The sequence below is a fragment of the Mycteria americana genome, chromosome 2, assembly GCF_035582795.1.
Source record: "Mycteria americana isolate JAX WOST 10 ecotype Jacksonville Zoo and Gardens chromosome 2, USCA_MyAme_1.0, whole genome shotgun sequence".
In the NCBI taxonomy this organism is placed as follows: Eukaryota; Metazoa; Chordata; class Aves; order Ciconiiformes; family Ciconiidae; genus Mycteria; species Mycteria americana.
Genome location: NC_134366.1, coordinates 74,125,738 through 74,141,416, shown reverse-complemented (window position 1 = coordinate 74,141,416; position 15,679 = coordinate 74,125,738). Strand labels below are relative to the sequence as shown.

General features: G+C 38.8%; 1 protein-coding gene across 1 annotated transcript in view; it reads left to right on the top strand.

The window, feature by feature from the left end:
- E2F3 (E2F transcription factor 3) overlaps nt 1–15,284 on the top strand; it is a 44,310-nt gene extending 29,026 nt beyond the window's left edge. The window contains exons 2-7 of the mRNA XM_075493755.1: nt 3,174–3,285; nt 5,577–5,796; nt 6,368–6,526; nt 9,216–9,330; nt 12,146–12,281; nt 12,998–15,284. Of these exons, the coding sequence (XP_075349870.1) occupies nt 3,174–3,285; nt 5,577–5,796; nt 6,368–6,526; nt 9,216–9,330; nt 12,146–12,281; nt 12,998–13,263 (1,008 nt within the window). The 3' untranslated portion in view covers nt 13,264–15,284. The remainder of the gene's footprint in view (nt 1–3,173; nt 3,286–5,576; nt 5,797–6,367; nt 6,527–9,215; nt 9,331–12,145; nt 12,282–12,997) is intronic.
- The last annotated feature ends 395 nt before the right edge of the window (nt 15,285–15,679 follow it).

Genomic DNA, 15,679 nt, shown 5'->3' with positions numbered 1-15,679 from the left:
AGTATTGAAAGAGAAAATGGAGTCAAAAGAGTTGATGCCAAACATTTGGGTCTCGACCAAGGGGTTAGGTAGGTGTCTGGTTCAGATCAATAGGATGCTATCCTGTTACTTTTATGTCTCTTGCTGGATATATCAATTTGTGGCTTTACCTGTCTCATTGCCCCATGTGCTTTATGATCCTTTCACGATCCCCCTGAGGAATCTGACTTCCATTTCTTGCACTCAAGTTTCATGTCACTGAGAAGTTCTTAGTCCCTATACTTCCTGTCTTTCCCTATCATTGGGATGCTTTGTGCTGGTGTCCTTTGGCTTGCTGCTTCTTAGCAGGTCCCACATACTGTGTCAGAAGATTCTGCATGCTATGACTGATCAAACAATGCAAATAAAGAAAATACAAAACTTGTATAAATACTGCAAATAATGAATATAGTGCTGTAGCAGAAATAAGGTATGCAAATCAAGATTTTTTTTTTTTTTTTAAAAGGGTTACCGATTCTGCCGATTGCTGAACGCAGATCTTGAGATTTCTCAATGGAAGTCTATATCAGAAAGCACAATGAATGATTCTGGAGATGGCAGAGAGAAACTGTCAATCACCCAGGATCTCTAGTGCAAAGAAAAAGGCACTAGAAAATCTTCGGTCTGTAAGTCAGGGAAGAAGAAATTGAGAGAATATACCACTTCAATCCTGCATGTTGTTATGAAGTTTGTAAAACAGGAAGGGGAAGAAAGCACTTGCTGAGTGACGTATAACATCTGGCCAGAAATTAAACATTCCCCAGGGTTTGCTAAAACTGCCTCTCAGTAACTTCACCAAGCTCTTTTAAACTCTTCTAAAATATTTTGCTCTGTATCTCTCTCTCAAGTTCTCTGTATGCTTTGTGCCCTACAAAATAACTATCTCGTAGTGCTATCTCTGCCGTTTGGTATTTTTCCAGAAGCCAGTCCATGGTCCCCCACTGCCCGTAGGTACGGTACACTGGGGAGACTGACGAGAGCATGTTGTTTGTAACACCCCCGACACACACGGACGGGCTTGTGCTGCTGCGTGCAGCCAAAGGATGCTGTTTATGTTCTCTCACTACCAAACCTGATTATTTGAAGCTCACAGGAGAAAGTTGTAAGTGTTTAACCACAAAAGCAGGGGCAAAATACCATTGTTTTTGTCTTGCAAACAAGTAGAGACAAAAAGTTTTGATGTGTAGTCCAAACCAAAGTTTCTCTTCTCGTGGAGAGAGCCGCTGCAAATCTCTGGATTTTAAGTCTTTAGCATTTCCCCTCCTTCTCACACCTGGTTTTGAGATTCTCTTTTATCTTTAATTGTATCCCTTTGGCCTAGTCTTCCCACGCCCTGAATTGTTCCCTTTTCACCCCTCCTTCCTTTTCTCTTATAGTTCTCAGGGTGGAAAAACACTTACTTAAAAAAAGTGTGAAATGTATTTCTTCCTCTGGAATAGCTGTAATCTTAATTTAATCCAATTACGGTGGCTAAACATATTAGCTGGATGCTTTTGTTAACAGTTGACCTTTTTAAAATCTGTGTCCTTGGATTACAGAGCGGGTGTCTCGGGGAGAGGAGCAGAGGTGTTTCACGCCAGCAGAAGCTGCCATCAGTTGGTTGCCAGCAGCCCGGTGCCTGCGTTGGTTGGAAGGATGCAGTTAGTTCAGTTTTGCTCTGTCACCGATGAATTAGTGCCTTGCCCCTTTGTACAAAATATAGAGAAGAGTGGCTTGAGCACTCTGCACATGCTGTTACGCCATGGGCTTAAATGAGTTTCATGTGCTTTAACTCGCCTTTTAATAAGTTTGAGGTTTGCAAACGGATTCCAGCACAAAGATGTTAGTTAGCTATCCATAAATAAATGCATATAAATTAATTTATTTAGAGCCTTCTGTTGGTCACAGACCCAAAGTAAAACGCATAAGCTAAATCCACAGTACAGAAATATCTGTCTACAACTGCATAGCAGAATGTATTATTTTATGTTGGTTCACTGAGGAGCAGAATATGATCCAACCCTTTGGGGCAAGTCTAAAGAGCAAGTAAAGAAAATATTCTGAGTTATTCTATCTAATTGAATAAACAACATTCTTCAGAAACAGTTATTTGGCTAAACTTCATTAGACGTAAAACTTCTTTTTCTTCTTTTTCCTGTGTCTTCCCAGGTAATGCTCTTTCTATTGTCAGGATAAGAAGTATCCCTAGATTTAATTTCAGTAACCTGAGTAGCATGGCAGGGTATAGAATTGTTTCCAAAGACAGGAGATTGTGTTTCTGTCTAGGAGCAAAATTCATATTGGTGGTGGTTTTCATTGCAGTTTGTTTGTGTGTTGCATAGTTTAACAGTTTCAGTCATTGTTTTTATTATTCAATATGTACACAGCTTTCCTTTTGAGCTGAATGCAGTATTTAGCTGATTTTCAGGCATCACCTTTCTGATACTAGTTTTGCTGAACCTTGCTTTTGTGTAGGCAGCTTTAATGCAAACGTGCTAGTTCATGTGAAATAAAGGTAGTGGTTGTGCTGTCAATGAGGACAAAAATTGTTGACAAACAGAGGAGAACAGTTGCCCAGTGCTGCTCTTGGTGTCATGTCTCGTATTTCATTGATGGAAAGCTTATGGTAGTGGAAGTTACTGGTCCTCTCAAAGCCATCCTTTCAACGGGGAAGGAAAAATGTAACTTGTACTAATACAACCTGTGCACAAACTTATATGGATATAAAGAGTTTTTCAAAAGAAATGTAGCTTTGTGGGTGCATACCTGTGTGCTTGAGCGTTTGTCTTTGGTTTTCTTAACTGAAACGTTCTCAACGCAAGTGAAGGTAGAAATCTTTCATATGTATTTAAAAAGGTCCACGCTGGACTGAAGCAGGTCATACAACTGTCACGCAGCTTTTCAAATTAAAAAACTTGCTGAATTTTCCAAACAACACCATCAACCTAGCCTTTGAGAGTGAAACATTGAAGTCTGCCTTTGGATTCCCATAAATATTCAGATTCCCTTGTGATGAATATGGGGTATGAACCTGTACTGATACAGAACCTTGCTGTGAAAAGTCCACTATTGTCTGCCTTTCCTGTAACCCCAATATTGTGTTTGATAAAGTGAAATACACTTCTTAAAAATCCATCAATTAAAAAAAAATTACTGGTGTTTTTTTTTTTTAACAGGCAAAACGAAGGCTGGAGCTAGGAGAAAGTGGCCACCAGTATCTTGCTGAAGGACTAAAGACTCCAAAGGGGAAAGGAAGAGCTGCGACAAGAAGTCCAGATAGTCCAAAAAGTAAGGGAGCTTGTAACATGCTGTATGGCACAGAGTTTTTGATTTTACTAGCTTGAGATCAGAGTGAACCAGTACAACAGGCTGCGTTACCTAGCTAAAAAAGTGTGTTTATTACTGTTCTCACCTGGATGTGTGTGCAACATACTCAACCCCACAGCCAGGCAGCGCACACCGTGTTTGCAGCGTGCATCGATCGGTTGGTGCAGAGCTGCCGAGGGGCCGCAGAGGCTCCTGGCTGGTAGGTCTGTCCCTCTGCCTGCCGGGCAGCCTGCAGCCTCCTCGTCCAGGACCTCCTCTTCAGCCAAGGACATGAAGTTGGGGATGCTTAGGAGAGGTAGATGCTGAGGAATCAAGATATTATGATGGGATCAAACGCACAGTTATTAGGCAAGGGTAACTGAGCCAGCCTCCTCCTTCCTCACTAAAGTTATAGCAGCTGATTGGCAGGGCTTCTTCCCCCAGGCAGGGATTTGCAAAAAGTGGTAGCTGTGCCCCAGCAGCATTGCGTGCTAAATGCTTTTTGTGGGCTCTGAGATGCCTTCTCTCCCTGCAATATGACTAGAATGTTACTGCCACTGCTTAGTTGCTGCAAGTATTAATTTTTGCACATCCGTATTGCCCCGGGTAGTAGGTTTCTTGCAACAGGAGCTGGGGGTCTAGCCTTGCCATCTTGTTTGGGGAATTTCAGCAGGAGAATTAGGCTTGCAGAGTGAGGGGAGTGGGGAAAAAGGAGGACTGGGGCAGCTGTGGTAGTGATGGGAGAGCAAGAGCTGTGAAGGGGTACTTGTCCCTCCTCACCAGTTTAAGTCTTGTTTCTGTTCAGGCAGATGGGAAAAGTGAAATGAGCTGAAGATACGACTTAAAGCGGACAAGTTAAAAAACCACAGTTGTTTTAATTAAACTAAACTTCATTAAGCTAAATGAAGTCCATTTTAGATTGAAGTGTGTTCTCACAGAAGTTCAGTACCATTTGGAGCATAGGATGCTGCTGCAGTGTTGATGAGGCTGTACAGAGAACTTCCTTGCTGTATGACCAGGAGCATTTTAGGTGGGGGTCAAGTAGCTTCTTCCCCTTCTCAATCTGATCGTCTTATTCTTTTCCAGACCCAAAATTAAAACAAACAAACAGAAACCACCCTGCTCTAAATTCCCAAGGTCACCTAATTGATACGAATTTTCCTCCATTTCCCAGTGCCGACAAGCCCTGAATCTACCAAAGAATGAGATACAGCAGGTTCTCTTTGCAAACAGGCAATGAATTGGTTTTCATTGAAAAGCCATCATATCCTTCAAAATATTTCAGGGTAGTCTAAAGGTTCGCTTTCAGGTAGGATTTCAGTTTTGACTGACTTCTGCAATTAAGTGTGGGACCTGAACCTTGAAAACATGAAAATGACCACCAGATCAGCCTAAGATCCATCCTGCATAATACAAGTGATACAAAAGCAAATGAAAGATTTGAGATGTACCAGCCCAGCAGACTTCTAATAATGGCTGGCTCATTTCCCTTGACACAAAGGCCTTGAACGTTTAGAATTACAAATTATTCTGATCTACGTATTTAAACTCTTAAAAGCTTATCTATTAAGTATATAGATGCTGCATTTGTGTGTGAAAACAGCGAGTTGTCTAGTAAGATCCAAGCCGTTTGCTGACTTCTAATTTAAAGGAAGTGGATAGTCTTGCCCAGTTTGAGCATTGTCTGGTTATGGAGAAATGATGATTATAAATTGTATCTTGCGTCAATCTCCTCTAATTCACTTGAGTTTTCTGTAAGCCGTGGAGTCTGGCGCTGATGGAATCTGTCATTGTGTTCACCCACTGAAGTACACCTAAGTCCTGCTTAATTGCATGTGAAACACTTATCTTACAAGAGGGGAAAATCAAACCCTGATGAAAGCTGGCTATCAGCCTGATGAAGGAGAGTCGTAGGGGAATTTTTGGTATTGCTTCCAGGATAAGCAGATACTAAAAATACTATTAAGAATTCACATAGTGAAAGCCTAAGTAGAATATTGCTATATGTATCTGTCAGACTAATGGAAATATTTGCATTTAAAAAATGTATGTATTTGCTCATGTACCTGTGACTTTTGGAAAAGTACATCTTGAAGTACAAATAAATACCCAGTGGTAAGTTGTGTCTTAATGCAGAGCTTTGAGAGATTTCTTTAGTAAAAATGAAAGAAATATCTGTAATATGTATCCTTTAATTTCTGGATGCTGCTTTTGGAACCAAAATGACAAAACGGATTTATCTGGGGTTTTTTTTTTTCTCCTTTCTTTCCAAGCTCCAAAATCTCCTTCAGAAAAGACTCGGTATGATACATCACTTGGCCTTCTTACAAAGAAGTTCATTCAGTTGCTGAGCCAATCTCCTGATGGGGTCTTAGATTTGAACAGAGCGGCAGAGGTCCTCAAGGTGCAAAAAAGGAGGATTTACGATATCACCAATGTACTGGAAGGCATCCATCTCATTAAGAAAAAATCCAAAAACAACATTCAGTGGATGTGAGTATTCATTATCCTTTTCCATTCCTGCTGGCTGATTCCACTGTCACAGAGCAGCAGTGTTTTTCTTCTCCCACCTTCTATTCTAGCACTTTGCTCCAAGCAATCATCCAAAACGCCTTCTATCAGGATAAAGCTTTCTTCTTCTGTTAAGACAGGTTTTCAGTGTAAAAATAGTATTTGTCAGGGAAATTAGAAACCAGCATTTTATCTAAATACTGGATTAACTCCTTTGCTTTTGCAAGCGGAGTAAGTTTTTAGGTACACATCTCTACCTACTGCAGTCTTTTTCAGGGTGTGGTTAGAGGAGAGGCAAGTTAGAAACAAGATTTTGGAAGAGCTTAGAAATATTCGACTTCTCTGTCTTGGTGGTAGTTCCAAAATGTGTTGTCGTGATAAAAAGATGCTTTTTCTGGAAGGCGTAGTTTATGTTGACTCGCTATGGGCAGGTTTAGGGAGAAGGAGCTAAGGACTTGATCTGCACTGTAAAAGCCCGCCTCTTCCCTTTCCCATAGCACAGGGTCAAGTTTTACAAATGCTGAAAGGGCGTCTTCCTCCTCTGTATCTGTAGGGGCTGCAGTCTGTCAGAGGATGGTGGCATGCTGGCACAGCGTCAAGGCCTCACGAAGGAGGTGACCGAACTGACTCAGGAAGAGAAGAAACTGGATGAGCTAATCCAAAGCTGCACCCTGGACCTCAAGCTGCTAACAGAGGACTCAGAGAATCAGAGATATCCTTTTTCTCAAAACCTCAAAGGTGGTCAGTCTCCTTGCTGTGCTCTGTAATACTAAGAGAATTCCTCTAAGTAATGTGCTACGAAGCATCAGAAGTTTCCAGAAGTTGGATAATGGGTTTTAATGTAGTTCTATATAAAAGTTACTTAAGCCACTTGAACCTGTAATGCTTCTGGAATGTCCAAAAAAAAAAGAGAAAAAAGTGGTGTATGAAGGAGCTCATTAACATCCATGTTCACATAGAGTAGAACCAAGAATTTAGCTGACTAATGAGTGACAACATCCAAAACCCTGTGCTTTTTTGACTCTTTTGAGCCCAGAGCAAATTCCATTTTTATGTGTGCAGAAATTACAAAGGCACGCAGACAATGTCTTTGCTAAGGTAACAAAGACTTGTGTGTGTGTGTACTCATTACTTAATTTTTCTTTTTTTAACATTAAACTGATGTGTATATAAATTACAGACACAGAGAGGAAAATAAAGTTGGGAGTCAGTTTAGTCTGAAACTTGCAACCAATTTTTAGATTCTTCCGGTTAGATAATCTATATTAGAATATCATAGATAAAGGGTTTATGAGCTCTCAAAATATCTATTTTAGACTTAATTATTTAATGTAATAGCAATGCTCGATTGCATAAGGTTCATATGACTTCTGGTATTTTGGCTGCTAATACCCCTTGTAAGTAACAAATTCTCGTTTTCACTAGATTTCCCACCTATTAGTGACAGCATTTCATTAAATGCTGATGTGAAAACTTTTATTACTTTAAATAGTCGGTGGTTCTTAAAGAGCATCTAATAAGGTGGACTTACTCTCTGCTTTGAAGGATAGGAAATAACTACGGGAGTGTCAGTAAAAAGTAACATGAACTATGTAAATATTGTCTTTTAATTGTGCTTGCATCTCAAAACGCGTAGAAAAGCAAGACCACCGAGTGGCATAGGGAGTAGGGTCAGCACTGCCTTGATCTGCAAAGAGATTTAAGCAAAGCAAAACTCAGCATTATAATTCTCTATTTTTCTAGTGCTGTTTGCTGTGATAGAGATCCCTGCCCTGCGGTTGCTGGCTCCCTTGGGGATGGGCGAGGAGGAATCAGCATTAGCAGTGTCTTGGCCTCATGTTTTTGGATTTAGGAGAACGTATTCCCCAAATCCTTCTGTGATTCTAAGTTTACTGGTAATACTAGTGATTATTGAGGAAGGAATGTGGAAGTGTGAAACCTGGGGATGAATCTGAGTGCGCCCCGGTATGGTCTTTTCGCTCACCTCACTGAAGTCTGACATGAGGTGACCTGCTGAACACTCATGGAGCTGAGAAGCCTCTTCCTTTGCTTAATCTCTGAAGGCGAAGTTTCTGCTTTTGAAAATGTTTTTCTTTTCCCTCATGTTTAGGTAGTGCCAAAACATTACTTGTGCCCTGGCTGTATGCTTCCTCATTTACCTTATAAGTAAAATCAGACAGTAACTGATTGCTACCTTGAATGTTTGGGGATATGGCCAGCATTAGCGTGGGGAACTTTTAGCTACAGCAACGAAGATTGTTGTTTTATTTGAAAACCATGCAATCCTTTCCTTTGTTCATATGGTGACAGCCGCTGTCGCTGTAATTTGTACTCTGCCTTTGTAAACCTTACTAAACCTTACTAAAGGAGCGGTAGAAGCCTTGATAAAAGCCATTTGCCTGAAAGCTGACCTGTCGTTTTGCCCCCTGACCTGTTTGGTCCAAGTCAGATGTGAGATGTATTGGTGTTTTGAGCTTGGGCGGTTTGTCTTGCTGTACGGTAACAGTAGACACTTTCCAAAATTGTTCACATTTACACCCCCCAAAAGTATAATAATAAATTAGGCTCTTTATTTCTATGGCATAAATATTATGCTAGATACCTCGTGGATGACAAAACTAAGGAGCTGGAAGCACTTGCATGTGATCATGGCTGTTTCACAGTTGGCGACCAAAAGCTCTGTGACACCTCGGTTACACAGGTCAGTAAGTGAGGCACCACCGTGCAGGAACCCACCAAAATGCTCACGTTAATTTGCACAAATTCATGTTGAACAGCAAAATATTCATGTTCCTTCCGTGCTGATGCAGAAATCAACTTTCTGCACTGTCAAGTTGTTTAAAGTAGTTGTTTAAGCAGTTTTTAGAAATAATTTCATATAATATAAATGATTACATAAATATATGAATATATAAATGTTTGCTGAAAATGCAAATGAAAATTGAAATTATTATTTTATTGATGACTTCAAAAATATATTGTGTATGCACATCTATAACATGCATCTGTAAATTCCTTTACATTTTTTCTGTGATTTCCAGTTCTATGCATTTTCATAGAAAGTGTGTAAAAAACTTTGCTTCGCGCGGTCTGCAAGTCATTGCGGGTTGTTGAGCTTTAGCTTACGTAGCTTCACGCGTGTAAAGGAGAAGAGAGAAGGACTCAGCATGGAGAATCCCTTTTGTCACTCAGTAGTGGCCCCAGCTGTTAAATCAAAGGGAAATTCTCGCACAAGGGTGATTGAGTTTCACTGCAATCACCACCAGTGTAGACAACAGAAAACTTTGGGCTAACAGCAACGTAGCCATGAGAAAATGGAAAAATAATTGAAAGAATTCTACCCCTTCTAATAGTCTGAATATATTATAACCTGGGTTGGAAAATTCCTTAACAGTGATTACATTAGCTTATGTGACGTATCAAGATATTCGAAAAATTAGTGGCCTTAAAGACCAAACTGTTATTGTTGTGAAAGCTCCTCCAGAAACAAGACTTGAAGTGCCTGACCCAGTGGAGGTAAGGAGAACCTGGCTTTTCCTGCCAGGTTATATATAATTTTTCTATAGATGGAGCAAGTGTGTTGTGAGTACTGTGGTAACTGATGCCCAAGTAGGATTATATTGGCATGCAGTCCTATATTCATCTGTCTTACAATCTTTGGAGGTGTTTTTTTAAAAAAGGAAGGGGAATCTTTAAAAATCATTTTACACAAAGCAGTCATCATTTGTTCCTTTTCTCTCAATTCCAGCTTTCCTTCAGAGTAATCCACGCTATTTACAGATTCTCTTTTGCCATACTTTTTGTAAAGAAGAGCTCTTCCTTGACAGTTGAAATTTCCTGTTTGTAACTGTGTAAAATCTTTCTCTTGAGAGGTTCAGCTCTTTTTTTTTTAGCTTCATGTAGTTTTAGCTATAAAGTTCATGGGTAACTCAATGCCTTAAGCATCTTGATGACTCTTATTACTGATATCCTAATTGAGACATGTTTTCATGTAGGATTTTCTCTTCTGAAGTATTACAGTTATTGTAGAAACTTGTGTTTTACTCCTAGAATGCATTCTTGCCCTTCCTTCTTCCACCATCATCTTTGCTTCATTGACACTGATTTTACAGATTGTGTAAAACTTTGTACATTCTGCTAGTGCACTTTTTGTTTGCTATCGTGAAGTCTGTAGGGGATGGGGATTTCCTTTCCTATTTTATTATAAGTACTTCTATTTCTGAAGCTGTCTGTGTTCATCTGTGTCCCTCTTCTGTTGTGCCTTGCTACTGAAGCCACAGTCTCTATCTCTGAGTGCCAGCTTTTGTATATGAGATGTCTGGCTCTCATTCTTTCATCCACATTTTGTTTCTTCTCCTTTTCTCCGGTAGATGTCTAGGGTAACTTAGCTGCTTCTCCCTTCCCTTACCTGATGTCACAGTTGCAGAGAAAAATGCTTCAGGTGGCTTTTCTTTGAAGATATCCTCAGGGAGTAGCTTTACTTTCTTCATTCCTCTCATGGTTGATGAACCACATGGTTCAGCTGCTCCTGGGATTTTATCTCTTGGTGGCAAAAGTGAGCTGCTTTCCAATTGCTAGTTGTTATGGCAGACCCAAGTATGTTGGGCAAACGTAAATAATTTGCACGAGCCACTGCTTCAGAGATTCAAAAATGTACCTAATTTCTTCTCTCAAGGAGCAAATAGCCATAGGGCTAAACCCCAGAAACCTCCGTGCTGTGTTCATACCTCTACGTTATTCCTTCATCCCTCCTGTTGGGGTGGTTCCACTGAGCCCAGGGCCACCTGCTGCCAGGCGGGTGGGACGGAACAGACTCCAGATTCCCTGTCACTTCTTTTCCAAAGATTATTCTCCACTTGCTTAGGCTCTTTACGTTTTCCATCCTTTTTTTTTTCCCCTGCTTTTGTCCTTAATTTCCCCTCTGAACCTAGGTGCAGGTTTTGGAAGAATAAATCATTTTGCTGCAGTGAGGAAGGGATATCTTTTATCAGTATCCATAAATATATACTGTTATCATTGCTTGCTTTCCTGTTTCTTTCCGCTAGGCATTACGTTTTGATTTTTAATTCAGTGAAATCAGGTGGGTAGAGAGATGCACGCAATCATTAAAACTAATGCCTAGACCTCCCTTATTCCCTATACCCAACTTACTCATTTAATTTGCAGCTTCAGGCAGCAGAAGTCCTATTTCTTTCTCTCATTTGCAGTTACATTTCAGTGTCTCTTTTTTTGCATACCTCAGAGACTCAACAGTACCTTCCCCAACTCCTGCTCTTCCCATCTTCTTTTCTCTAATTATCTACAGCATTGCCCTGAGTACTCTTAACTGTTTTCTGTGCCCTGGGGTATCCCTGTTCAGTTGTTGTTCTCAGTATTTGTAAATGCTGTCTATTATGCTACATAACTGTCAGAACGCAAAGGGCGTTTGTCAAAGGGCACAATAAAATGTATTTGAAAGAAGTCTGCAAATAGGTATATAATGCCTGTATTCATGCTTTTTAAAACTATTAACGCAATACAGCTGGAGCAGGTTTATTTTTAACTGGAGTCATTTATGATTTTCCATCATAACACGAAGAGCAACTTTGCAGATTTTCTATCTGCCTATGTATGTCATCTTCTTGTATTGCATCCATGGGTGAAAGTTAAGAAAATATAATTTCTTGAGACAAATTAGGAGTTCCCATTATTCAGAAACACCATCGCAATTAGAGTTGCTGCCTTGAAGGGGCAGAAGGACTTATATAAACAAGCTTGGGTGAAGAAAATGGCATCTTTTTTCTTTTTTTTGTTATTTGGAAAAACTTCCCTGATAAACAGGGGAACTTACATACAGCTATTTGAGTTCAGTGTGAATTAGTGCTGAAGGTTTTTGGGTGAGTGAGAAGGATGTTTTGGCATTCTTTTAAGGCAGAAACATTTACACAAATACATCCAATAATATTGTTATGAATAATAACAAAACCTGTGACTTGCATCCCATAGTTCCATTACATCAGAACGCTCCAGGTTATTATGGTTGTAAAAAAAATATTAGGAGCTCAATCCTTTATAACTCTCTGGTTATGATACAACACATAAAATGGTGGCCTTCTGAGATTTCTGCACTACAGGCAGTGGGAAAAGCTTTTATGTTCTCTTCCAGTCCACAAGATACATCAGCCAAGCCTTTCACATCTTCAAAAAAATGCATGGGGGATTTCAGGTTCTTTTGATTAGTAAAAAAAAATGTATTCAAACACTCACACCCCAACAAGAATTTACTCCGTATCGTCAATGTTCTGTCGTGTTCATTGGTATAACACCTTACTGACATTTGTTTTGTTAGCAGAGTGCATTGATACATTTATCTAGTACTCAAGGACCTATTGAAGTTTATCTGTGCCCAGAGGAAAACGATGCCCTCAGTCCAATGAAAACCTACAGTCAGGACCACAACGGAAATATTTCCAAAACCATTTCCAAAGGTAAAAATATTTCTTTGTAATACTAATGGCCTTCCTTCGTTGTCTCATTCAAGATTTCATTTTGAATTTCAGATATCCAGCTCTTATTTTTTGGCTTTATTTTTCTAAGAAGTGAAAGCTAAGGTATTCATTTTCCACTGTGCCTTTCTGGTTCATATAGGGGGAAAAAAGTTTTCTTCTGCATCAGTTGTTTAAAATAAGTTTCATATTTGCATATCACATGGAACTGTGTAACCTAAGTTTATGCAATATTGAAGAAAGAAACAATTTTGTTCCTTTTGCATTTTCAAATAGGACAGTAGCAGCAAAGATTCGTCTCAATACAACGGGCAGAAATCTCTGTGTATGGGTATATGCAGCTACACAGTGCCACTAATGACATCTGTTCCCTAGACAGTTTTCACTTGGACTTGAATTCCACTGAAAAATGGGCATCTCTCACTACACTTGATTTACTTTTTTTCCCCCAGTAGTTGTTTAAACCTTGTAAAATATTTTTTTCGTAGAAAAGTCAGTGGTGATAGCAACATGCCTATTTTTGAGCACTCCTTTGTACCATATCAAAAACAAGCTAGAAATTATGTGGTGGCCATTTTTTGTTGAAATGATCCTTTATGAAAGGCCCTTTATGCAGTGGTTATTTTGTTTGATCTGTGTCTAATATTTCTAATGAGATTAAATGTGTCATTTTATTTTTTCTCTCCCTCCTCTTACAGAAGTGGTTTCTGCTAACTCAGGACAAGGTGACTGCTCAGTAAATATGGCAACAATCTCTCCATTGGCTTCTCCCACCAACCTCCTCCAGCAGACCGAGGACCAAATTCCGTCAAACTTTGAAGGACCATTTGTGAATTTGCTGCCTCCTCTGCTTCAGGAAGATTATTTGCTGAGCCTTGGGGATGAAGAAGGCATCAGTGACCTCTTTGATGCTTATGATTTAGAGAAGCTTCCTTCATTGGTGGATGAATTTATATACAGCTGATTCTCTTAAATGCTGTCCATATCTAAATCATGTTTTTAATGGAATCAAAAAACCTGCCATCATTGAGTTGTCCCCTACTTACTATAAAATAGCATTATTAAATAAACTAGGCTCTCGAACCGTGCTGATATTTTAATTAAATACTCCATAAAATACTATAAACAACAAGTGAAGGCTTTTACAGCAAGGCCTTCTCCTTGACCCTGAGCTCCAGCGCCTTGTGAGTCAGCAAGTGCAAGCAGGTGACCATAAATGTTTTGTCTTCACACTCCCCCAGTCTCTGCTTACCGTGACAAGTGGGCTTACGGAGAAGGGCTCAATGAACTGATTTAGTCCTAAATAACAATTTTATAATAGTATTTCAGGTCGTGCCTTCTGCAGAGAATGCATGTCTTTTGAGTGTCACAACATGGATTGTACCTGCAGTGAACATAAATATGAAGTAATGCAAAAGCGTGAAATGGGATTCTTCAGCTACTTGTGGGAATGTTTAAATTGCTGTCATAACGCTCATTTTGAGCTGTGTATATGTCTCATTATGAGGTCAAATACTTATGTCCTTAAAAGCTTTTAATAAAAAATACACTGTAAATGTAGTGTATATTGCAAATATTGAAAAGTATAAAGTTCTGCCACTTCTCGTAGTAATCACAGATTTTTAAAAATGCTTGCGTGTGTGTGTGTGTGAAAGTAGTTTTTGTTGGTTGTTTTTTTAAACTAGAACGAAGATGCACAGTTCAATTTTACTGCCCCCAATGTGCATTAGAACTGGTACATAAATTTTTGTGGTACTAAGTGGGGCTTTGTGTTAAGTGCCTACTAGAGATGCACTGTGGGTTTTTCCCTCCATGGAAAACACTTATGCCAAGCTTTGTTTGTTCAATATATCATATTTATCTCAGTGGGTTTGCTTCCTCTGCTTACAGCTTTTTATAATTCTCTTTGCCAGCAAAATGGAACTAATTTTTTTCCAAAGTACATAACTGTAAGTACCACATCAACTGAATTGCATTTATTTTTTAAAGAACTTTGGTAGTATAGTATAGTACCAATATTTATTTTTTGAACGTGAGAGGAATTCTAAGAAGTCTTAAATAATTTTTTTTTTTTTGAGTGTAAAATATGTTGCCATGTTCTGGGCTAAATTAATGTAATGTTGATTAGATGATGCCCATGTAATCCTTTTGTTTGCATTACTGTTGTGCTTATCTGACATACTCAGAAAATTAGTACTATTTGTACTGTAATAGAATATTATGTATGCAGGTTTTCTGGTACCATTGAGTTGCTGCTATGAAAGCTCACACATGAAAAGGCAAGAAGTCACAGTACTAATAAGAAAACTGTATGACTGTGTGAGTTTTGGAATATAACAAATGTATAAAGGGCAACACATAAAGAACTGTTAAACAGTGTTAAGTGTGTGTTTATATGTACAAATGTGTGCATAGGTCATTCAGCAGTTGTATTTAAGTTGATATATGTTCTCAACTCACACTTTAGTTATCTAGCAGTTTTGTACAATAGAATTAATTTGTAAACACTGCCAGAATATTTTCTAGCTGGTTTGTAATTTTTTTAAGAGTTTTTTTAGATGTGGATCTGTAAATAAAATTGTAGTATTTAAAGTTTTTGTCTTGTGGAAGAGGAAAGTAAAAGTTGTGTGAGCATGAAGATTTGCGAGACAAAGGGGCACTTTTGTGGGGGAAGAGAAAATGAAGACTAATGCAGACCATCTTTTTTTGTACAAATTAAACACTTGTCCCAATGTGCGTGGGCAAAATACTAATCTAACTTAGCTTTGCATTGTATGCTAGTTTAAAAAAAAAACCCTCTGTAAAATACTGTAAAAAAAACCAAACAAACAAAAAAAAACCCCAAAAAAAGCTTTTATGGTGAGTTTTGTAAATAGATTTATTAAAGGATGACCTGTTCTCTAGCTGTGATCTTACCACTTCAAATGGATGTAATTTGAATAAATTTTGTATGGTAATGAATCAATAAAAAGGATTTTTTAAAGAGTTTAGATTTGTATACAGCTATTTACATTCTTCTGACTCTTGGTGCCTATCATGCTGCTGCTTGGAACCTAGCTGTTACTATTTTCATTATTAGTGCTCACACTCATTTGACACCAGATATGTTTCAATCCTATTTTTTTATTATGCTAACAATAAGTTCAACAGTTTTTTTTAAGCCAGAGTGAAACAAGAATAAAAGACACATGTGAAGAGGCATAGTAGGAGATCCAGAGGTTGGGATAACAGGTTTATTTTTTATTTATCCCCCCTCCCCCCCCCCAATTATGAACAGACTTCTTGCAAACTTCATAACTTCATAGAAATTGGGTTATTCTAGGATTAAATGACATGAAAGCAATTGTTGAGGATCTATTTAACTTTCCTACTGATAATTC